At 43.3% G+C, this 24909-nt stretch overlaps 1 protein-coding gene across 16 annotated transcripts in view; it reads left to right on the top strand.

The window, feature by feature from the left end:
* Positions 1–8552: 8552 nt before the first annotated feature.
* MTMR3 (myotubularin related protein 3) overlaps positions 8553–24909 on the top strand; it is an 85639-nt gene continuing 69282 nt past the window's right edge. For 6 of the 16 annotated variants that reach the window (XM_075769281.1, XM_075769291.1, XM_075769282.1 and 3 more), the window contains exons 1-2: positions 8554–8716; positions 9393–9436. Coding sequence is in view for 5 of the 16 variants with exons in the window: in XM_075769289.1 (XP_075625404.1) it covers positions 24626–24643 (18 nt within the window). In the remaining 11 variants the exon portion in view is untranslated. Of the gene's footprint in view, positions 8717–9392; positions 9437–24569; positions 24644–24909 lie in introns of all 16 variants that reach the window. The other 10 variants (XM_075769286.1, XM_075769280.1, XM_075769276.1 and 7 more) reach the window with 4 other exon arrangements.

Below are 24909 nucleotides of genomic sequence, written 5' to 3' on the forward strand. Positions count from 1 at the left end.
CGGGCCGCGTTTAAAGCAGGTTGTGCTGCAGTAACCTAAACCGGCGGTTTTCACCCCGAATCCCGGCGTTGGGTGCCCGCCAGCTGTGGTTTTGTCGGTCCAAAGGCCCCTCCCGGTTCCCTCGGCTGGGGTTCCTCGTTCGGGAGATGGCCGCGTGGAGCGGTTTGAGCCTGCAGGACCCGCGTAGTCCCTGCCGAGTAGTACAAGCGCAGTCGACGCTAAGGAGGGATGAGGTCAGCCGCGCTTATCCGCAGGGAAACCCCGGAGTCGGGGACACAGAGGGGTGCAGCCGCCCCCGGTTTGGTGCTCTGAAGGGTCTCGGGTCTTGACCACAGGGAACTCCTCCTAAACCTAGGCCAGACTCCAGGTTTGGATGGTAAGGCCGCCTAAAATAGAAACCATGCCATGCACTGTCACACGGCTAATTAGGAATGGGGCTGTAACGAGGTTCCCGCTCCCCCAATCCAAGCCCTGGCATGCACCGCATAGTCAGTATTTCGACTTCCCACTCGCCAGCTGCGTGCACCAGCGTTGGGGTGCCCGTGACCCCAGGAGGGGAGCAGGCCCCGTGCCCATGGGGTTCCCGTCAGCTCCACGGAGGCAGCCGAGGGTTGCTGCTCCTCCGCAGTGCTGTCCTGGCCAATGTTTCCTTACTTGCACCCCGACACGTTCTCCGGGCAGCGCGGATAGGCCATGCTGCTTTCACGCTACTGATCGGCACTTTAAATGTCATCACAGGTTGTCCAGAACCTGCAATTTTCCATCACACCTTTTGACTGACTAATTTTGAAATGAATTCTTTATTATTTCCATTTCTCAAACATCACTACACAAGTCAGGGCCTGGGACTGGAGCCTCAGCACCAACACGCTGTGCAAAACAACCTGCCAGAACAAAACCTTAGTAACGATGTCAGATCCGAGGTTTGCTCTGATTGTTGAGCGGAGGATAACATTTGGCACCTGAAACATGCTTCCCTCGCAAAGGCATCTGTTTATTTCCCCTCCTTTGCCAACCTTCCTCCAGAGCGGCGGTGGCAAGACTCCAAGTGGGCTTCGAATCCGTCATCGAGCCGTTTTGAAGCAGTATTCCTCTTTTTGGATTTTTTTTTTTTTTTTTGTTTTTACCTTACCAATCGTGTATTACCTATTCAAATTCCTAAAGCACTCTGAACTCTTAGAGCCTCTGCCCAAAACATTGGTGATGTTACGTACATATAACTGAGTTAGATAATTATATGTATATGCGTTATTAAATTTAATCTGCAAATGAATAGAAATTAGGCAAGTCAAGCAAAAAGTGCATCTGTGCACAACGTGCCAGAGACCTTTTAACACTTCACGAGAGGAAAAGCCAAATCTGCAATTGTAACACAAATCACAACTTGTCGATCGCGGCCCCGCAGGGTAACTGCTGGCCCCTATTGCATGGATAAGGCAGAGCGTTAAATCCAGCTTGCTGAGCTCTGCTGAAAAATTCCACTTTCAAGGTTTGATCCACCTGAAATTACTGGGCAAGTGGGCTTCACATCAGATCCAACACGGAGAACTTCTCTCGACAAAAGCTTTTGGAAAAGGAGCTTTTATTAAAAGGATCCTTCTTTGGTATGATTCACGGACGGGAGGAAGTTGTTCGGTGCTGAATGTAACCGTGCAGATGATCAGGTGTCACCAGTCAAAGGCTGGTTCTGGTAGCGCGGTCAGTTTTGGCAGATGTACGCGCATAATCTCCTTGACGCGGTTTGTGCAGTAAGGATGGTCCTGACTCGGCTGGTGATAAGACCCAAAAGCAGCCTTTTAACTTCAAACAGCGCAAAAGGCACCAAGAGGAGGATGGAAACGCTGAAGCGACCCCAGGAATGTGCTGCTGGTCAGTCTGTTTTCTTTGTCAGTCTGTCACCAACGCTGCGGTACGGCACTCTGCACCACTGGTTCCACAGTTCCTGCGTTTTCTCAAATTCCGCTTGAAAATCCCAAACGACAGCCTGGGGGGCAGTTAGAATAGCTGCTCTGCTTCTGCGCAGTCCCAGAAGATAGCTGGTTTTTCTCCTACTCGGACAGTAGTCTCAGCGGTGCCTGGGCCAAGTGACCTTCCTCTCCGCACGAGAGACACCTCCTGTCCCCTTTTTTTTTTCCCCACAAGGACATCACAGAGCGTTTAAAGACAGCAGCGCACCCGTGCGCTGTTGACGTACAAGTCTGAGGGCACAGGAAACCCTGAAGGACCATCACTTCTAAACACATTTAAAAAATAGAAATAATGAAAGACTTATGAAATGACCAGAGGAAAACGTCAGCATAATCTAAAAAAAGAGACATAACCATAGTATTAAATTGCAAAGTTGTGGAAATTGGCCATTATATTTTCTAAGCAGCTGAAATGCAATTACAGTAATAATGATGAATCAATATAGCCCTGGGCTTTGCCATTTTTCAACCCAGCTCTACTTTTTCCTTTTTTTACATTTTATCTTAATGATATATACATTAGCTTATCAAGGACTAATGGAAGTTGTAAACATTCCATAGCACGTTCTTCCTAGTCAGAGAGACAGAGGTATTATCATTAAACAATTGACCCGATGGATCCTACAATAATTTCTTAAATATTTTTTCAATTTGCCATCATTCTCCTCTAAGTATATTCTTAGCATAAAGTCTCATCATTGGATATTTTTTATCCAAAGACACCAGGGATGGCCCAAGACACTTCTTAGTTCATTCTCTGCAGGGCACTGCGTCTGCACAGGGGCAGAACACCAGTTCTCTCTTTCTCTTGCAGGTCGCCGGTAAAGCCTTCCCTTGGCCGGTGGAACGAAGTTGCTCAAGTTCTGAGAACTTGAATGGTGCAAGTTCCTGTGGGTGGGAACTCCCTCTGCTACAGCCGGCACAGTCCTGAGTGGGTTACCAGCATATTTCTACAGTATAAAGAATTATCAGTTAAGGTAATCAGTTAAAATAAAACCATTTTCTAATGATACTTGAAGCAGCTTCTTTGATCAGACAGCTTCTGAGCCTCTCTCTGCCTGGTGTTTCTCTTTTGTATGGTAGGATAATATCAACTATCCAACTTAACGAGGAAGGATCTGAAGGGTGCTTATTAAAAGAAATATATATGCTTTATTAAAAGCATTTTGCGGGCAGCATTGTTGTAGCAACACAGCACGTGATACACAAAGTTGTTAACTTTTCCAAAGAAAAGATGTTCCAGTATAAAATACTTGGAACATTTCACTTATTTTTAGCTCACTAGGCAAACAATATGGATTATTAGTCTTTTTTGAGTATAAGAAAAGAATATAAGCAGACATAAAACAAGATGTCCAAACACTCTGCCTACACCAAACAGCTGGCCTATCTGCAGTATTGATATCTTCAGATTTTACTCACAGGTACAGAAATGCCGTGCACGAACAAGGTGTCATCCATCATCCACAGAGCAACGCTCTCTGCTCACGGACCTGAACAGAACTGGTATGTTCAATATAAATTCTATAATGAAGCGCTGTCCTGCCATCACAGTATAGCATGTCTCCGGCTGATCGGCTGGATGGAGCTGGGTTCTCACGTGCTGGCTCACGGGTCCTTGCAGAGCCAGGCTCAGGCTGTGCTCCCACCTGGAAACACTCTCTCCAAAGCTGGTTTCAGTATTTGCTCAAAAATCTTGTAGGCGTTTCACTGAACTTGAAGTTTTCAGAATCCTCCAAAACTTCATATTTGATTAGTCTTGCAATAATCATCATCATGTGTAGCCATAGCCAAGACAGCTCCATTGCACTAACTTCCCTTCAGCAAAGTGTCACTAATCGTACATCTTGTTTTAAAACAGGGTTATTACAAGACAAAAAATCCTAAAATGAGACTGATGGAAAATGTTCGGACAAAAATGGTATGTATGTAATAAAAATCTCCTTATTTTCAAATTATTCATCTACTTTTCAAGGGAGTGAGTCAGAGCATTCATTTTTTGGACCCCATCAGGATGACTGACAGAGCGGGTGCCTCTCACCTAGCATATTTTAATCAGGGGAAGCCTCGGGCTGTGCTGACCCCGCTGTCCTCACTGCGTGCCATGTGGATTAGATGAACAAAGAAATAACTGCTTGTCTGATGGCAGCGGAAGGAATGGAAGCACCTACATAAAGAGGAACGCAGGATAAATACAATGGTCAGAGATGGGTCTGAGCACAGCATTCTGTTCAGGCATTTGTTTAAAAAAAAAAAAAAAAGAAAGAACCAGAGAGTAAAACCAGTAAAACATCAAGGTAATGGGAAAAGATGAAAAAAGAAACAAAATGGGAGAGGAAGGATGAAGAGAGCTGCTTTTGGCTAGAAAACTGGCTGAAGAAGCAAATTTGGAATCCTGAGAAAGGAAACTACCCTACATTTCATGATCTGACCGTTCTTACAGAATCAGGACTTGGTGTGGTGGTTGGTTTTTTTAAGACGTATCTGACCTTACCATCAGTTTTTCAGCATAACAGAAACAGCACACAATGTCTGGGTTTGGCTGTTTGGCTCACAAGAATGAAGTGCTGTAGAGGTTACCGGGTGGCAACCGGGGCGGGAAAGTGCCCGACACACGTTTGGTTTTGCCATTTCTTGCTGTGCCAGGTGTGGATTGCTCAAGGATTGCATCTCACATACAGGATGGGCACAAGAGAGGGGTCACTCCCTCTGGGGAATGATGATCTGAGGGACCAGGGCAGGATGATCCAGAACAGGATGCTGTCAGCCTCCACCATGACCACATGCACATTTTAAATGTGTCCTTACTGAATACAGCCGATAAATGACATTTGGGCTGCAACTGCAGCCCAAAGAGTATCTTTCCACATCAGGTATGCCTTTTCTTTTCATACAAAGCCAACTAGTAACCCAGTGGCTGTGTCTCAAACAGTTAGAGAGGTTTGGAAAGGAGGTGTTGGATCTTTAGGGGCAGTTCTCAGCTGTTGGTGGCAACTGCATCAGGGTAAGGCAGCTCTGGGAAGGATGACCCAGAGCCTCAGGACTTGTGCTGTTGGAAGCTCTGGTGTTCTCATGTTTCAGCCCAGACCGTTCATGGCCATCGGATACTTGTTTGCTCTTATGCTAACATCACTCTTGCTCTTCAGGGAGGTGTGTTTACTCCCTGAAGTTTCACAGAGAACAACTGTATCCCTTCTCCACATTCAGTTTTTTGGCTAAACAAATTATTTCAAGATCCTTACAGAAGAAAAAATCAGGATTATCCTTTAATTATTCTCCAGTCACATTTGTGTCCCTTGATTAAAAGTGACCAGACTTGCATGCATAATTCCAGAGAAAGTTGTAGCAGAGCATTGTATAATAGTATTAACATTTTCCCCTTCTCCTGGAAATATCTCCGTTGATATGCGCTTTCTGTCAGAGCCACTTCATATTGGGAGTTCTCAGTCATCTTGAGATCAACAAATACACCCAGATTTTTCTCTTCTTCTGTCATTTCCAACAGATGAACTCCCAGCTTGCAGCAGAGATTCTTGTTAGTAATTCCCAAGTGCATGACCTTGTACTTTCCACTATTAAATTTCATCCTATTTCCAATGTGCCAGCACTCAATGTTATCCAACTCTTCCAGCAATACAGATACTCCCTCAGTACTGCTGGTGCCTCCCAACTTTGTGCCATCGGCAAATGCCATCACCTCACTCCTGCCTTTTGTTCCAAGGCCTGCCTGAAAAATATTGTGCAAGATCAAAAGAACATAGGACACGCCTTGCTGGCTCAGCCTGGTGGTCCCTGTGGTCTCTGAAAGGGACAGCCAGCGATGCAGTTCAGGGAGAGCATCGGAGCACAGCCACCTTCTGCTCTCCCTTTCCCTGGCACTCCCCACACATGCACAGGTTGGAGGTGACTTCCTTGCCTTTTCCATGTAGCTATTTTTTTATGGACCTGTTCTCCATTAATTTATTGAATACGTTTTTGAACCTAGTGATAGTCTCCAGGTCAGTTCTTAAGGAGCTCAGCTCCACTCTCACAGTCTACCTTTCCCCCCAAACTATTGCCATCTGCCTGTAGCAGCTTCTTACTTACCAAATAGCTCCCCAGATGAACCATACATTTGCCATGTTGCATTGTTTTTAATATCTTATGAAATCCAGCTAGATTAAATCTAATTGTATATCCATTGTCTAGGAAAGAATTATCAAAGGTATAATCTTACTTAAATGCAATCTATCTTTAGTAAAGTTACGTCACATTTTACTTTATTTTCCACTTGTCTGTCTGATCCCAACTACTTTTTCCTTTACATTTTTTTCTAAGACTTTAATGGTCTTGAGGTCAGACTACCGGGTGTCTAAATGACTGGGTTGCTTTTCTTCCTCCTGCTTAGAAACAGATAGTGCTTCAGTAGGTCCTCGGTAATTCATTACCACCCTCACAACCTGACAAATTAAAAACTTTGTACTGGATGAGTGACAATACCTTCCAGGTCTGTCAGAACCGTGGGCTTGGGAACACCTCATTCCTGAGCTGTGTATCAGGTTCTCGCAGGCCTTGCTCTCCCTTTGGGTACAGTAATTTCTATTTCCATAAAATAATTCTCATTAGCTATCCTTTGCCGCAATCATTATAGAAAATAGAGGCAAAAGTAATTTAATATGGGGCCATACCTAATATTTATTGAAAAATACTTTGGAACACAAGACATGGAAAGTCTCCACGCAATGTGTTCAACTGTATTGGTAAAGATAATGCCAAAGACACCAATTTGTGTCACTGAAATAAGCAGCTGGAAGTGCTTAGCTTTTCCTGTCACAGTGATGGCACTCCAGCTAGTTCCCTCTTTAAAAAACAGAAGGAGCAACCAGCAGGTTCTGCTGTACAAAAGCCCCGGCTCTCTAGGATTCAGCTTCCTGAAGTAGGTCACATTTGATCTCCATCCAGGCACAAAGGCAACCATTTCACAGAGAGTTTTCAAAATTCATATTCTGCTTCCTAACGCTGTCAACACACATCCTTTTCAGATACAGCTATACCAGCTGAACATTTTTTCATTGCTTTTGGGTATAAACAGGCCAGCAATCCTGATTTCCCCTTCAGTTACCTGTATTTCTTCCAAAGTTCCTCTGAAGGTACATATTGACTTTCAGATCACATTTGCATTCAGATGACGGCTTGTTGTTGGAAAAAATCCCTTTAGAGGGGCCGATTAACTTCCTTTCAAAATGTTTACTGTCCCTGACCAAAGGAGCGAAACTAGAAAACAACTCACTGAGTGGCTTATATCTGAGTTTAAAGACATGGGATCCTGTATTTTATATTGTTGTCTCTGAACATTAACACTACTTCTAGTTTAAACATGACTTAATAACAGACTGAAGTCCATCTGTTAAAATGACTAGCCTTGGACTCAGAGAGAGTCGTGTGGATAATTTAGGAGTGCATTTTATAGTTACTTGTAAGCAAGCATTTCATTTCAGGTCAAGACAAACGTGAGGAGCAGGTGGAAATATCTCTCAAAAGTACAACCTGACCTATATGCGGTATTGTAAATTAAAGATATGTATAAAGCATTAATGATCCATCACACTTGCAACAAAACTCAGATATAAATCTTGCCGCTGAAAAGGAACTCTGTTGCAGAAGGCTTAGTTAAAGCTTCATTTTGGAAACTGCAACACTTCCTGCCAACCGTACGCTGCCACCTCTGACACTGCTGCCATTTGCCTCTCAAGCTTTCTTGTGCCTTTCTGTTGCTTAACGCTCATATCCCTTTTGCTTTATCACTTGTCTCTCAATTTCCATGTATTTTTTGGCTGTCATGCCTTGCGCTGGCTCCCTGCTCTCCATTACCTCATGCTCTAGGAGCTGCAGGCTGCTCAGGGTGACTTGGACAGTGCATCTACTGATGGCATGGGGCCACACGTTCTTACAGCTGAGCTTAATGTCTCAAAAGCAAAGGAGGAAGGCATCGGCCAGGAGGCCTTGTGCGCAACAGTGGCTTTTATAGTCAGACAGGATGTTTCCCCAAGGGACGCACAGGCTTTGGAGGATTCCTAAGGAGGATCCCAGGACTGCGGGTCCTGCTGCCAGTGGATGCACACCTCAGCTTGCATGGGCTCCCCTCAGCACCCAACTCCAGCCCACCTCCACCTATTACCTGCCTCACAGCTTGGTTGAGGCAGCCGCAAAACCTTCTCCTGGGACACTCTCTCTACCACCGCATCGCACCTCCTGCTTCAGTGTGGCTCTGGGCTGCAGAGGGCCGGGTCGAGGCCGGCCTCAGCCAGCTGCAGGCGGTTAAGCACCCTCACAGGGTTATAAAAGGGGGAAGGGGCGAGTCAGCTTCACCTGCTGAGGGAGAGCAGTTGCCGGGCTCTGGGGATGGCTGGGGCGCCGGCCGGCCGGCCCTCTGAGGGGCCGGGGAGCCCTGAGGAGAACGGTGCTGCCCGCCGCCGCCTCCCCCTCAGAGCGGGGCGGGGGGCAATGACCGGTTCCCCTCAGGGCGGTGGCCGGGCCGCGGAGGGCGGGAACGGCGCGCGCCCGGCCCCGCCCCGCGGAGAAAGAGGCGTGTCGTCGGGCGCGCGCCTGGCCCCGTGCCTGGCCCCGCTGTGCCCGCGTCTAGTGCGGCCGCCATGTTGTTGTGGCTGTGAGAGCGGCGGAGGCAGCCAGGAGCCCAGCGACCCCGGCCCAGGCAGGAGGCCGCGCCCCGGGAGGGGGTGTGGGGGCTCCGCGCCATGCCCTGCCCCGCGGTAAGGAGCCGGCGGGGACGTCTGCGTTCGCCCGGTGTCTTGCGGAGGGGTGGGCCGGCCTGCCGGGCCGGGGCCTGGAGGAGGGCGGCCGGGCTGTCAGCTGCGGGGCCGCGGCCCGGCACGCCCCCTCGGCCCGCGGGGTGAGGGGCAGCGGCGGGGCCCCGGCGCTGATTCCTTCTGCTCGGCCGGAGGAGGCGGTGGGCTGAGGCGCTCGCCCGGCACCGCGGCCGGGGGTGGCGGCGGCCTCCTCCCCGGGCGGGCAGGGATGCCGTCCCGGGCGGCGGCGCGTCCGCGGGGTGACGGCGCGTCCCTTCGCTGAGGCGTTTGGGCTGCCGGGCGACGCGGACGGAGGAAGGTGGGCTCCCCGCTTGGCCGCTGCTGGTGACCGTGGCCTGTGGGCCTGGGCTGGCACCAGCCGCCTCCCTGCCCGTCCCGCGGGGGTGGCTGTCTCCCTGTTGCCGTATAGCTGAGCTGAGGGATCGCCTCATGCCTCTGGCAGCCGTGGCCCCGTGCTCGGCTTCTCCTGCTGCTTTGGCCGTGGTGTCAGTTGTGTTCAACCGTCCTTGTGCATGGGGCCAAAATTCCTGTTCTCTCTAGAAGCGGGACTTGTTAAGACTCTCTGTTGACATAGTTTAGGGGCTTTAATTGTGCCTCTTCCCTATGTTCCTCTTAACAGTTCTGTTCTTTTGATGGGATCTGAGCAGACATTGTCCTTCTCTGGTAAGTAGTGTTTTGCCTCCCTGTTCCCCACAACATGGAGTTTAACTTTTTGTATTAAAGTTGTTCTCTCTCCTGGGGAGTGGTTGCTTTATCAATGGATGAGACCTCATGTTCCTTCACATCTCTCTGTACAGGAAACCAATTTTCTTTCCTTTTCATACACACTTTCCTCACTGGGGGAAGGCTGGGTATGAGCTTGTAACTTGCAGACTTCCAGTCTGATAGGCACTTTTCTTCTCCGTGCTTCACCTGTTTGTTTTCTTGCATGATGAGCCTGTGTAACCATGTGCAATAAGGCTTTCTATTAGAAGAAAAGAGTTTGTATAGTGAATCATGTCAGGTAGTGCTGAGTGTAGAGGTACAGCTTGGCTTTATGGTCAATATAAAGGCATATTTAAATGCCTAGGTGAGCCCGTTGGGAAGGGATGGTGGTGTGATTGAAGGAACTATGTTGGGTTTCTTGTAATACTTGTACTCTGAGTTTTAGGTAAAAGGCTGAAGTGCCTTTTGTCTTTTACTAAAGCATGTGCTGCAGTACTTGAAAATTAACTTTTTTGATGGTGGAGGAGGTTTTTACAAAGTAGTGCTGGTAGATAACTTGAGGGGAGGAGGCGGACATCTGATATCTGCATTGCTTCAGCTGTTACTGATCACAGTGGGTTTGGAAGATAGAAAAGTGCTTTCTTTCATAGTACAGGAAATACTGTGAACTGTAAGTGTTGAAACTTTCTGCAGATAAGTAAAGGCAGGGCATGGGATTCTAAAATGCTTCACGACAAGTATTTCTGTGTGCCTGCTTTGGAGTTTGGGGAGGGGTGAATGCACAGAGACAGTAATGTTGAGCAGTAGGAGTTTTTTAAGCAATTGTAATAAAAGTTGCTCTTGTCCTACTTCAAATTACAGGAGCGATGTATTGAGAATCAGGCTTAGTTCTCTTGCTGGCAGTTTTATATGTACTTATCTAGGATACTGTTAATATCCATTAGAATAACTGTCTGCACTAGAAATTATTGAAATATCAATGTTAGGCTGCTGTGCAACCCACAAATGATACCAAGTAGATGGAATAGGTCAGTTTAGGTTGTCACTTTTTTCGTAAGAATGGCCATCTTATGGCCTCCAGGTGGACGAGATGGAAATGGAGCATGCCCAAGCTTCTGAAGATAACACAATATTTTATCTCGGATCTCATTCCACCTACATGCAACCCAAGATGGTGGGGAGAAGTATGTTGTCAGCCTTTCAAGAGTAGGAGGAACGTGGCTATGCAGAGCTTTGCTGGCAATTAACCCATAAAACAGGAGTAACTTAAGGGGAAAGGTATCATTAGGCTGCTGGAGTAACAGGCAGAAGCCTGATAAGTCTGCTGTAGCAAGGAAGGAATTGTCTCTGTGGAGTGAATCGGAGGAACTGGGTTAGTATCCAGCACAAAGCTTGATCTTTTCACTTGCAGAGGCTGTTCCTGCTCGGTTAGCTTCCTGCTTCCTACTGGACTGTGTAACCAGATATAATAAGATAGGTCTCGTCTTGATAGCAGTGGTGTCTTCCAGAGCATGTGACTCCAAATAGTGCATTAGTGCTTATCAGGTATTGTAAGCTAGAATGAATAGTCCAGATACTGAAATGTGCACTTGTTTCATAGTTGCTTTCATTGGCTGCATCAAAGTAATAAATCATGCTTCTTTCAAAGTAAGCTTCTAAGTACTAAATTGTCTAAGCCATAACACACAACTGTTTTGCATCTGGTTCTTGCTGGAGTAGCTGGTGGTGTAAAGATCTGCCTGTTTGAGAAACGAGCTTCACGATTTGTGATTCTACCCTTCCACGTACTGGTGCCGTAACTTCCCAATGGTGTCAGGAAAACTTTAGAAATATGCCCAGCACTCAATCTTGTAATTCTTGTGAATTAACTGGATTGCTAAAATATAACTATTTCTTTACCTTTGTGGTGCTTCAAAATTTCAGGGTGATTGAGTGGCTTGCACGAAAGACCTAAAAGTGAAGTTAGTGCTAATTCAGAATTTGAAATACTGACTTTTTACTGAGGCTTGCTGTGTCCAGTAAAGAATTGAAGACATCAACTCCTAATGCATTATGATTTCTATCTTGGCTGCATTACTCCTGAATGGAGCAGGGTTGCCATGTCCAGACTGTTGTATTGACTTGCATGCATGTCAGCTGCTTGTGGGATGGGTGAAGGTCACAAATGACAGCATCATTTGGTGTCAATGGTCCTTATTTGGAGTGTAGTTGCTAACAGGAACAGCCAAGGCATTGTCCCCTTGCTTTGGGGTGAACAATTGAGAAGGACTGACAATGTAGTTGATGCCATAGAAATCAAATCATATGCTAGAGCGTGAGTAGCCCAGACCTGTTGTTCTTTAGTTTCTGGTAGTGGCATAAAGCAGGTGAACACCAACTGGCTGTAGTGATTCTGGGAGGTAGTGTTTTATCCCATGAGGAAGGCCTCAAGTCAGTCTCTCCTGATCAGAACTAGAGGGAAGAGCCTATAGTAGCAGGGAAGAAGCGTGGCATTATTTTGTTGAAACCGGTGGTATCCTTCACCTTTAGTCTGTTACAAAGTGTCTGGATTGTGTTGCTTTGAGCTGGAGGTGCTGTGTTCACCTTCAGTAAGTAGCATCAGAACTGCAGCTCCACACCGTGCAAAGAGGAAGTGCAAAGCAGAAGACTTTCTGGAATGTTAATTGGAATGGATAACTCTGGAGTCATTGATGTCCATGAAAAAGCATGTTTTTACAGGTTTAACTTAAAAATACAGTTGCTGATACCTAGCTTTGGTTCATCTTCTGAAACACCTCTGAGAATCTTAATGTATAAGTTTAGAAAGCAGCACTTGGTTTGCCATGTGACTGAGTTAATCTGTTAACTGGAAATATGCTCTGTAGGTCTTAGTGGGGGGGCAACGGAATGCTTCCATGGTGGTGTTCCTCATAGGTGTTAATGCTGAAAATAGTTGCAACAAAGTAAGCTTGCTATGATCCAGTTTGAAGTTTTTCTGAAACTTGTGTGTGTATATATGCATGAGTGAGGCAACTAATGACGTATGTAATAGGTGTCATGTAGCTGGTGGAACCCTTTTCAAACTCTGATAAGAAAAAGACCAACAACCAAAACACTGCACGAGACTCCCTACAACAGTTCTCCTCTGTCCTTAGGAGAGTTGGATTTCAGATGACTTTAAGTGTACAATTTTAGTTGCAATATCAAGCTGCTGTATTGAAGTATTACCACTCTTTCAAAAGTTAATACTTTGAACAAGATTCTAGTGGAACTTAACAGACTAATTTCTCTAAAATTATTTTTCCTCTTGACTTGGAATGAAGTGAAAAGCTGTAAAGCAGCATTGATAGGATGTCTTGAGGCAGGCTGTCATACTAGCTACCAGCCATGCCAGTAATGAAATAGCTTAAATGGTGCCCTCAGTAACACATGCTGCTAGGTCTTAAGTAGTATTAAACCCCTTTTTTAGAGACATGAAACAAAAAATACTGAATTGCAAATACCTTAAAATATAACTTTGCTGTTGAATGTTAGTTGAAAGTGGATGGAACAAAGAAATCCAGCCTTAGAGAAAGCAGAGCAAGTTGTCTTTTGCCTTGCTCAGCACATCTCGTGGTTGTTTTTGGTGTTCATTGTGATGGACGGACTAGCCACGATGAAAATGAAGTTGGCTGTGCTGTTGATGGCTTTCATCCGAGATGCTGATCTAGCTGATGCTTTTACTGACTTTTGTGACATCAGTTCTTTATCGAATTATCCTCCAGTGTGTGAATAGCATGGTAGTAGTCAACTTCAGGGGTTTTAGCTGTTGTGTGTCTTGTGAAGCATTAGAACTAGTGCTAGCAGTGAGGCCTCAGCTTACCATGGAAAATTACCCTGTCACCTATGGAATTAGCTTCAAGGTAGAATGAAATCAGAAACTTGGTGTTAGTTGGAACAGACCCACTGCCCTGACTGCAGTGTGCTCTTACAGCAAGAGCTGTAATGGGGAATGTTCAGGTGTTTGAACTTCTGGGACTGGACAGCATGGCAGGCTGCCATGGGCCTCAACTAGCCACAACGTGGCCTAGAAGACAGTGAATATCTGCGTAGGAAAGACATGTTCTGATACTTGAACTTTGATATTTCTAACTGTCTTCTTCCTTACTGTTGTGTTTATTGATTTCAAGCTGTATGTTCTGTGCTCCCCTCCATTTGATTTTAGTCGAGTTGCTCCTGCATTTTCTGCAGAGTGACAGTTCTGTTGGGTTGGATAGAGCTTTTCCACAGGGTCTCTTCTAGTGTGGTGGCTGGTGTATCCTTCTGGGGAGGATAAGTGGAAGCCTCTGGTGTGCGGAGAGCTAAAAGCACTTCTGCTTCATGGGCAAGCACATAAATGTTAAAGCTCTTACAGTACTGTCTTTTTTTATCTTCTGGCAGAGCTTTAAAATAAGAAGCTGTGATTGCATTTTAACTTGGTTACAGGAAGAATCAATTTAAATGTGCTTTTCTGCCTGCTGGATTAGGTCCCTGAGAAGGCATGGGCTGATCAGCATACCTATTAGATCCTGTGAGGTAGAAGCAAGGTTTAGGTACTTGGTGTCTTGAGCTGGGGCAGTTCTGCAGATGCATGGATCTACAGCTGCAGGCACCTAGTAAACTCAGGGCTGAACATACTTGGGGAATGTTGGATTTCTTGAGCTGGGGCTTTTTGTATTGGTTTAATTTCAGGACTAAAGCTATTCTGTACTGGTGCAGTCTCTAGCAGATGTGCAGGATCTACCCTCTCAGGTCCTACTTTGTTTAGCTGTTATTGGGAAAAAGAATTGGAAAATACTTTTCACTTTAATCTTAGCTTCCTACTTTTCAGGGAAATGTTGTCAAAGTAACTTATTACCTGTACGTGCTTCTCCCGTGCTTGAGTACGCTATCCCCATGAATAAGACTTCTACCAAAGGCTCTCTTGTTTGTGGGCTCTTATGCTATTTTAAGAGTGTGGAAGGGTTTTCATCATGCCTTAACTGAGACTTCTGAAAACAAAATAGCTTGAAATGGAGATCTCTAGGTTGCTTGTCTCTTGTATAAGAGACCTAGGATGAGGTCTCTTATACACAAAAGTCTAATAGTCTCTCTAAGTATTTTTGGTGGTTCTGGTACTCTGCAGGGTTTAGTTTCTACAATATATAGTCAGTATGGGGGGGCAGGGGGGAAGTAATGTGCTTCAAGTTGAATTTGTGGAGGAAGACTGCTGCATTGCCATAATTAAGTCTTTGTAGTTTTTCTTTCTAATACCAAGGATTTATGCACTGGTATAGACATTATTTATAGAAACACTGTTAGAACAGTTTTCTGTTGCCCTTTTGTGAGCCTCATTTGCTTTTCCAACTTTGGGAATAGAAACTAGGGCTATAATCAAAGCATTAATTCTGTAGTGTTACCTGAAAGGACAGAGCTTCAGGAAGAAATAAAAATAGTCTTTCTTTCCCTATGCCTTTAAAAGAAGGTTTTGACTCCTGTATCGACTGGGAAAAGGCAGGCTCTTGACAGAATGAGACTGTTTTCTCTAGTGCTGCTTTCTCTGCTGGTGGAAGTGCCTGGAGGGAGCTGCTCCCCTGCCACTGGTGTGAGGAGAGGGACAGAAATGCCTGTCTGCATGCTGAAAGGCGTAGGTTGAAATCAAGTCTGTGAAGACAAGATGCACTTGGTTGGCTTTCTGACTACCCTTGGAGAGTGAAGCAAAGGCAGGATTTGCCTGCAGGGTGTGTTGCATTTGCTATCTCCCCAGCTCACCCCTGTGAGCAGCCTTTTTTGTAGGGGTGATGTGAATCACAAGCCTTCTGAGTCCTGTGAGTATGACTCTTCAGCTTCTCTGTGGTTTGACTGTTCTGCTCAAGTAGGATTCTTGTATTTTGAAGGTTCTGTACAGCTGGTTGCAGGATTTCAGAAAATGGAAAATTAGATCTTTCCTTGAGTCTGTCATCTAGAATTTAGCGCCTCATTGGAGAGAGGTAGACTGCTAGAATTTTAATTTTAGTTTAGTTGCTAGAATATGTAGCTGACAGTATTGAAGAGTTGAGTAAAACTGAAGACTGAATTAAGAAATGGTAACAAAGACTGAGCACCCAGAGAGATTAAGAAATTTATTTGTACTTACTGTAGCACTGAAACTGCTTGTGACTGCAGAATCTTAATACTTGTAACATCTTACAGGCCATGTGCCATGGGTAAGATAACTTTCAGTACTTTTACAGTGAAGCCTCGATTTTGTTGTACAGATGATGTTAGAATGATCCAGTCTACTAGTTGATCTAGTGTTAAGCTCTGGCATATCACTTACGCTACCACTCCATGCTTTCAAACTGAGTTTAACTCCTAAACTTCTCGTGGAAGTGGTTGCAGCTAGGTTTGGAGTTGATGGAAAGCATTTCCCTGGAATTTCCTATCTGGTAGTTAGAAGGGGACCAGCAGCCTCACTTCCCTTGTTTTCTTGACAAGTAGATCCGGAAAGGGAGTAAGCTAGTTGCTGTGGCTGTCTGATTTCATCTCTTGTAGCTGCAGCTGACCTAAATGTGTACCTGTGAAAGCTTTACTTACTGCATTGCTATCTGTAAGCTTGTAATTGCTATCATTGAAACTTAAACCGGAGATAACAGCAGAACTTCACAGCATCTCATTTTTAATTACACTGTTTGTGGCATCCTTGGTAGGGATTTGAGACCTTTCCAGACCTAGTTCTGGACTTGTTGCAGCTGAAAACTGTCTTCAGTTTTACTTGCCTCCAGCCTTTGGTGTCCTCTCTAACTTTCAAAACTACTGTTACCAAAGCTGACTCTTACTGTTCTTTGGGTCCTGTAAGTTCAAACTTTTAAAACACTTTTCAATCTCCTGACAAAGAACAGATGATTCAAAATGAGAAGCTATGAGAACAAAGCTCACCTGCCATATCACGGAGCAACTTTGCTTGAAAATGAATGTGAGGACATTGCTCTGTCTATTTTGCAGTCACGAAAGTTTGCTATGGTCTGAATAGAGTAAAACATTTTTCTAAGTCTTGTGAACTGATAACTTTCCTTTTGTTCTATTTGAGTTTTCCTTGTTTACTTTTTTCACTTCTGAGAACAAATATGTTAGTGTAATGTAGGCATTGTTAAACTTCTGATCCAAAAAACCTGACTAAAGTGTCTAAGCAGTTTGCAATTCTATGTTATTTTGATTATTTGCCTTTAATAAATGGAAGCTAAAAGCAAGTGAAGTGTACTTAATGTAAACTTGCAAGTTTATTGGCTATGCCTGCAGATGTTTTATTACTTTCCATCTAAGCACTGTGCATGTTTAAGAGTGGATAAGCTTTTCATCAAATTAATGACTAATCCTTATCAAACAAGTGCTCATCTTTACAATTAAGTGCTTCTGTAATTGTGTGGTGGTTGGTGGACATACTAGTCATGAGTCATGAGTACATTTGAGAATTCAATTCTTAATTTTCTCTCACTGCTGGTAGCAGGAATTTGCTGTGAACAGGGCATTATATTCTGGTTGGATACCCATTATAATTAAATTATCATCTTTGTCTATGTTCAGTGAACCTTTCTTTGAGTTAACTTCCAAAAGAATGCACCTTTTTGCACTTTGGGAAAATCTGAATTCTCTGAGGAAAAAGGAGGAAGATGGAACAAGGTAAATATTGTGAGGTCTGCTGGGCTTTCCTTGTAGGTTTGGCTAATGGATTATGGTCAAGGCATAGTTGTTTTCTAATGCAGAATACAATAGCTTGCTTGTTTTCTTTTACTTTGGACTGGAATCTCTTAATCCCTTCAGACTCAAGCATGAGTATCACATGATTCGGAGGTGTTTGGTTAATGTACTTCACTGCTGCAGAGCATCCCTGTACATAACAGATGAGTAAACTGGGACTGCAGGGAGAAGCCACATGGAAAGTCTCAGTTTTGGAGATCCATGTCTAAGTTTTTAATACTTTGTTGCTGGGTTGTGTTCTGGCAGAACCAAGGGGAAGCATCTGGTCAGTTAGACTTGTAAGGAAGGAGATCAGATTTCTGCTCTAAAAATCCTAGTTCATGATAAAGGACTACAACATCAATATACTGATAGTATACCTATATATTCAGTATATGTACAAATACTGCAATCATGTATTAGGATATTTGTATGGAAACTTCCTTGCAGGAAAACTGGTGGTACAGCTAATCATAGGTCCTTCTTTCAGAATCTGTGACCATATGGGACATCAATGGATATATAGCTGTATAAGTAATACTCAAACCCATGTTAAAGTAAAAGAATAATAAATATTCATTAACAGATAATTTCAGAAAATAGTAGCTTTTTGTATAGCTGCATAATGGTAACACCATGTCTGGTCACTGTCATGTTGCTTTTTCCCCCCCCTTCAGTTCTGCAGACTTTAATAGCTGGAACCAAAATGTCTTCCACAGGTCAAGCTGGAATTTTAGCTTTTAAATGCTAGGATGAATGCTGATACTTGATGAGGGTTACTGCTAAATGCTGATCTAGGGAGAGGACAGGACAAGAGGAGTATGTTGTTGGAGTTTTCTAAAATACGATAGGATTCCCTAAAATGCTGAAATATGGTAATGAACTGAGGATTGTAAAAAAAAAAAAACCAAAACCAAAAACCTTCAGTGATTTAAAGGATGCTGATCTTGACTGTTACTGCTGCTTTTGCAGAGTTTGGTGTGTTAAGTACCACATCACTGTTGCTTTGCTTGGAGTAGTTTCAGGAACTGATTCTACTAGCAGCTGGAGCCTGCTTCTTCCTGAGCTGTTTCACTTGCATCAAAAGAAATGCAAAAATAATTGGGGAGCTCCAGTCCTGGTGGCTCTATACTTAGCTCATTACTCCAGGCAAATTATCTTTTGCTTCTCAAGTGTTGACTGGTAGGCTGGTTTAAGATGTCTAGCTTTCAACTGCTGGGTCATTCTAACTCCTCTGCAATGTTTTCATCATATAGGCACTTCTTCCTATGAACTCTTGAAAGGCTGGCGATAACCTAACAGTGGAAGGGTCTAAGGATGGGAATTTAGTAATTTGCTGAGAGAAAAAAGCAATGCCAAACCTGCTGTTGTAATCGTCTTGGAGTAGGAAGCAATCTTGAAACCTGCTTGAGATGATGCTTACCTGCAGAGGGTAGTTAGATTATCACTGTCACTGCATCAACTGGGTGTGGTGTTCATGTGGAGGACTCGGCCTGGGGAGTTGTGGACAAAGGACGAAAGGATTTTGCTTGATTTGACAAGTGTAAGATTGACATAACAAGGACAATAAGAGTTATGTCTTGCTTGGTTTTTTAAGACTAGCTTTTTAATAAGCTGTTTGTATAAGGTACACATTTAGGTGCTCCTGTCCTTTCTGAGGGTAACACCCAGAGAGCAGTCCTATTAATTTTAATAGTGCTATTGCATCATTCCTTAGACTGCCATACTCTCATTCAGCACTAAGGTATGAAGACTTTTCCTCTTGCATAAGACAACTCGATTTGTTCTGGTTGGGGAGGAAACACTTCGGCAGCTCACTAAAAAAGTAGCATGCCGCTGTGCCCTGTAGCTTATTTTTTTTCTAAACGTTACTATTTCAAGTTACTGTCCAGCTTTCTAAACTCTTAGCAGTTGGTACAACTGCCTGAGACTGGACTGCTGCTCACACAGATATGATCATCTGCTCAGCCCTTGCTGAATGCAGTTCCTTTCCTGCTTCTAGCATACTGCCTACTAGACCCAAATTGTTTGGCCTGCAAATTAGAGTCCTAGTGGGGCTAAGCCGCATGTACTTGAACATATTTTCAGGGCCCCAAAACTGCAGCATGGCTTAATCTACCTTGTCTCCTTTCAATTTCTAAATATTCATAACTTTTTTCTGGTTCCTCCAACAAAATTTGGTTTTTAGTCTCATCATAAACACTCACTCCTATGTGTCAATCCTAGCAGATCAAGCAGTGTACTAGTTAAGAAATAATTATTCTAAAATACACTTGCGGATTCAGTAACCTTTGTTATTGAGCTAAACCAACTTCACTTACCAAAGGCAAGGACTGATAAGTTAAAACATCCCTTGTCAAAAGTCAGGCTTAAGTGACTCTTATCATGATAATGGCAAGAAGGGGCCCAAGTTTTTTGTGCAAGTATTACCATATTAGAAGTAAGCAGGTGGACTGGGGAGAATCTAGTTAAGCTTTCAGTTTAAAGAAAGGCCTAATGCCCAAAATCCCTCCAAAAACTAACTTATGTGCTTAAACTCCACAGTTTTTATACTGACTCTTGCCAAGACAATTAAAAAAAATTCCTAGAGCTAGTTTGAATTTCCAGACTGGGTTTGGAGCATGGTAGCTGCTTCTGCAGGTGCAGAGAATACTCAAGTCTGTTCAGGTAGTTTGGTGAGTCTCAGTGGCTTTATTGCTGGAAAGATTTTTTAGGAGTCTGAAGATGTTGCTGTGAATCACATCTGTGGTACAGTTACAAATGTAGCCAGCTGGGTTTTTTACAGCTTGTAAAAGGTCAGCTTTTGAACTTCAATGAATTGATGAACAGTAAACTTCAAACCAATTTTTCATAGCAACTGTTTTCTAGAACTTAAGTCTACTCTTTGACTCTGGAAAACTTGGAAGCGTAGAGTCCCTGTGTGGACTGGTGTTCTAAGATCTGCTCAACTCTTTGCAGCTAACTAAAATGCGAAAGGTGAAGGAATACCCTAGGGCCAATTTAGAGAAGGCTTGTTCAGCTGAATGAAGATCAATTGTGGTAAAACAACTTGGTACATCCATCATGTTAGCAAAAGAAAACACAATCAGCACCATATTTCAATAGCAATTAGTCAGGCTTTGCCATTGTATTCTCCCCTAGGTGATTTTATGCTAAGTATTGTTGAAAGACTTGACCTAGCAGAGTTCGTACATGTTGAAACAAATGTGATGGATTGAACCTTGTCTCGAGAATCTGCTGCTTGTTAGCTGACTTCTGAAGAGCCACTTTACCTGTAACCCCTCAAAAATCACGCTGGTGACTTGGTTGATATTTTTTAATAATGCTTTAACTAGAATTAATAGAGTTTAAACAAGGTAGTGATAGTTTATTGCATATAAGAATGTGGGAGGTAAAGTTGTGAAGCTTTCTGTGAAGCTGGGAATCCGTAGATTGTGCTGTGTGAGTGACAGCTTGGCCTCTAAATGGAATTCAGAGCATCTCTGCCGTGTTATAAAAAGCTTGTTGCCTGGTGCTGATCTGTTCCTCCAACATAGAGCTTTTTGTAACCTTTAAACTCTGTAAGTATAGAATAGGAATTTATCCTGTTAAAACCTGCATTTGTTTAGAGTTAGCTCCTACTTACTCACCTATGTCCTACATCTCTAGATCTCAGTTATTTAAATACCAAGGTGTGTGTCACTCTGAACTTACTGGGTAGGTAAGTTTTTTCCTTTAATAGAAAGAAGTAAGTGTGACCTGTAGCAAACAAGTACCTGTGTCTGTTTTGTTACACCTTTTTCATTCTTCAGTTTTGTTTATGTACACTGTTGAACTTCTAAATTGGGATTTAGGAATTGGTCTGCTGGTGAGTTTTTGCCTGTGAAATCTGGGAGATTTGTCGGAATACTTCTGAGATGAAGAGCATCTCACTTCAGCTTTATCTTGGAAGTGATATATTTTACATTGTATCTGATGTCAATTTTACAGGCTTGCTCTTTGGGGAGGACTGGGGAAAAGTTACTAATGACTCACCAAAACAAAATAGGCTGTGTGAATATTATAACGTATACTAGGTATATGGAATAATTTAAACATGAAGTGTTTGAAGTTGGTTGAATGGAAGAGTCTGAAGGTCTCAGTTCTGAAGTAAGGAGTAAGTCTTCTAATTTGTCTGCTAAGGTTTGCCCTACTTTCAAGCATCACTGAATTTTCAAAGGGAGAAATAGCAGAATTTTTTTTGTGCAAAACAGTAGGCTTGGATTATATCCTTTTTTAGTATTTTGAGGTAGCTTGGTGTAAAGTTTTCACAGAAATGTTGCTCGTACTGAGCTGGTGGGATGGGAGTTAAGGTGAGTTAAGTTCATAACTCAAATGTGGTTCTTTCTCTTCTTTCCAATGTTTTAATTCCTTGTCACAAGTGCAACGGACAGATTTGAGGTAGAAACCTGCCATTTAACCTTTGTTTCAGTGTTGAGTCAGCCCATTGCTGTTTCTGCTTCTAGATCAGGGTTGCTGCAAGTAAAGCAGTTAACAAGTGGTTCTGCAGTGCTTTATTTTGCTTCTGTAGGTAAAATGCTCCCTATCTGAAAGTTGCTGGTTTACAACAGCCTTCCCCAGGCAGAGCATTGCTAGTGTGCTTAGCCTAGGATAGGTGCAGAGTAATAGGGCTGCTTTGTGGATCGTGCGACTCCGGAGCTATGGATACTGTCTGCCTTACAGCACTGGGATGTTGGGTTGAACTTCTGGTACAGGAAGGCCTACATGCTGAAAGGGTAGCATGTACACTACTACTGATTTCAAATTATTCCTCAAAAAATGCAACTCCTGAAACTGTTCTGTATCTCAGCCTCCCACCTCTGTCACGTGCAGAACATGCAGCTCTCCTAGGGTTTGCCTCAACTGCTGGCTGGCACTGGGTTGTGTACCTGTGGTGCCACTCAAGTTCTACTCAAGATTTATGTAGGAAGTAGAAGCAGATGCATTCCTTTTTCTCAGAACTCTTTTATTAATTGTTAACTGAAACAGTTGAATTGCTGGGTTTTGGTTAGTATTGTGGTAAGATTTGATATGTTACTTGATAAATGCTTGTGTGTTTTCCACAGATAAAATGTGCTTAGTACTTGTGGGTTATGGAGTAGTGGGTTATTGGATTTGTGGCTGCTGAGGTGTCTACGTATTTAATTCAGTAGTGAAAAACTAATGCACTGAAACTTCATGCTGGAAAGTTACTCAGTAACTCTGTTTTCGTCACTGAGCTGGAAAAAAAAAATGCTGGTGAACTTAGCAAGGTTATATGAAAAATGTACAAAAGGGAAATGTATGTATTTCGGAGCCTGTTCCTAGAGGCACTAAGCCTTCATTGGTAACTGTATTCCAGCAGGTATTCCTCCTGGTTCTAACAAGGCTAAAAATTGTTATTCATGTTGTTTAATACTTGTACAGTTGGGACCTGCAGCTCTTTTTTCTGAGGCTTTATTTTATCTTGACTGTAAGCAAAATGGTTACCTGTCAGCTTACCGTAATGCTGAAAAAAGCATGATTTCCTTCAAACTTCTCACAAGGCAAACAGAACATATGCATTGCTGTGTTTGTTCTGGTGTAAGTTACTTCAGAGTATTGGCAGATCTCTTCCATGAGATCGTGTATCAGCCTGTGAGGTAGAAGCTAGTCTACTAGCACACTTAATCTATTTTTGATTTGTCAAGATCTCAAAGGCAGAAACAAAAAGCACTTTGTCCTGGCTATTCTCTGGAAGATTGATGCTTGAATCACTCTTTCTAGTTGTCTGTTCACTTATTTTCTCAGCATGCTGCTCTTGCTGTGCAAAGCTCATTGTTTTGTAGAAGTCACTTCCACTGTCTTAAGTTCAAAGGCTTTCATCTATAGGTTGAAGATCTCATACTGGCAATTTCAAATGAGGTGCTTGTTTGAACAGCTCCGAGTTCAACCTCGTCAGCATAAGGCAGTGAAACTTCTCTGGCAACTGGTAGCCCTTCTGTAAGAGAAGGCTGTGCCAGGGCTGACTTACTGCTGCCTTCCATCAAATCCTTGATGCTGTATCTCCTTCCCTTCAATCGAATGAGAGGAGTATTATGGAAACCTGGAAAGATTGCATCTGTGTTCTAGTTCTTTCTTTATATATAATGATAATCCTTTCTTTATTGCTAATCCTGATTTTTTAGATACAGTAAAAAGTCTGAGTCTTTACCTTGCTGTGTAATTTTCATGTGGCTGTTTTCTGATGCTCTAATCATCAGAGCTTTAAATTTCTCATGCATATTAGAGCTGTCTGAGAACTTCCCTGACACTTGCAGGCAATCACGAAGTATTCAGTTTATCTTTTAGTTGAGCTTGGTTTCCTACTGTTTATTTCATGCTTTTTAGGTTTCTGATTGCATTTACCTTAGTTAAGCAATAATAAACTCAAAGCATTGAACTGATTATCATATTGGGAGAACAAACCAATAACTGTAATGCAATAAGCATTATTGCAGCTTCCTGGTAATGAAAATTCCAGTAGTGGAATACTTGATTTAATTTTTAAGCTTTGAGAAAACAGTGGTGGTAGAATGACTTCATAACTGACTCTGACTTTAGGCAGTTACTTAGTACTAGGAAAAAGCTTGGGGTGTGTAGGAAGAATTGTAGTGGCTTTACAGCTGTTGAGGATAACAGCTGTTTTATGTTCGTATAGGGAATGTCTGAGCTGCTTGTTCTTCACATTTGAACACCAAAGAACATGATGTGCACGTACATTTTTAATTACTGATGCTTCTACAGACAGTCTGGATGACATTGTTTACTTCCTTCTAGTGATTCTGTCTAGATGTGTTTAAGCTGGAAACTGTACAATTAAGGACACTTGGATATTGCTGTCCTCTGTGCCCACCAAACCACACAGCTGAATTGAGCATGTGCCTGTCTCCTGGAGTGGGTGTCCAAAATAAGAACTGCTCACTGTGTGATAGGATGTGGGCCTTTTTAGAGACAAGGTCAGAGAAAATATGGCTTTAGGTGAGGAGAGTCTTACTTTAGGTTTTTGTGTACAGCTGGTATGGACATGACACTAAGGATGCTTCTGGTAAAGACTAATCTTTTTTTGTCTGCAGATGGCTTTGGCAGTTTTCTTGGTGTGAAAACTTGGTTAACCAACACTGCTGTAGAAATAGTATAGATACAGCCTCTTAAGACCCCACTGAAAAGCTCTGAAGAACTTGGTCTTGATGCCTTGTGTAAGGACAGCTCTGACTTGGTGGGGAATGTAAGCATGTGATTAAACTTAAAGCAATATCACTGTACAAGTCAGAATTGTTAAGGCTTCCAGCCTCACAAGTGATGGCATCAGTTCCATCCCATTACCCTCTTAAATTGCATCTCAAACTTCTTTCTTACTTCACTCTATTGTGCTTACTTTTAGGCATGGATTTCCAGCTGAAGCACAGCTGTATGCTCTGCTGATCAGCTGATAGGTGGATGGGCACTAACTGCTGGGTAAGCACCTCGGGACTTTCTGCTTGGCAGTAAGCGTGTGTGGAGATGATGACTCAAAGGCTCAGGCAGTGCGGATGCTCTTCACATGCAGTGAGATGTTGTTCCATACCATTCAGAAGCTTCTAGTATGGTGGAAACTTGCCCCAAAGCCACCTTTTGATAGTTATCTTACTGAATTATCTATCAATTTTACTGATGCTGTCATGGGATTTGTATTGTATCTTCAGTACAGGTATTTTTGAGCAATTATTGAAGAATTTCAGATG

The sequence above is a fragment of the Balearica regulorum genome, chromosome 17, assembly GCF_011004875.1.
Source record: "Balearica regulorum gibbericeps isolate bBalReg1 chromosome 17, bBalReg1.pri, whole genome shotgun sequence".
NCBI classification, from domain to species: Eukaryota; Metazoa; Chordata; class Aves; order Gruiformes; family Gruidae; genus Balearica; species Balearica regulorum.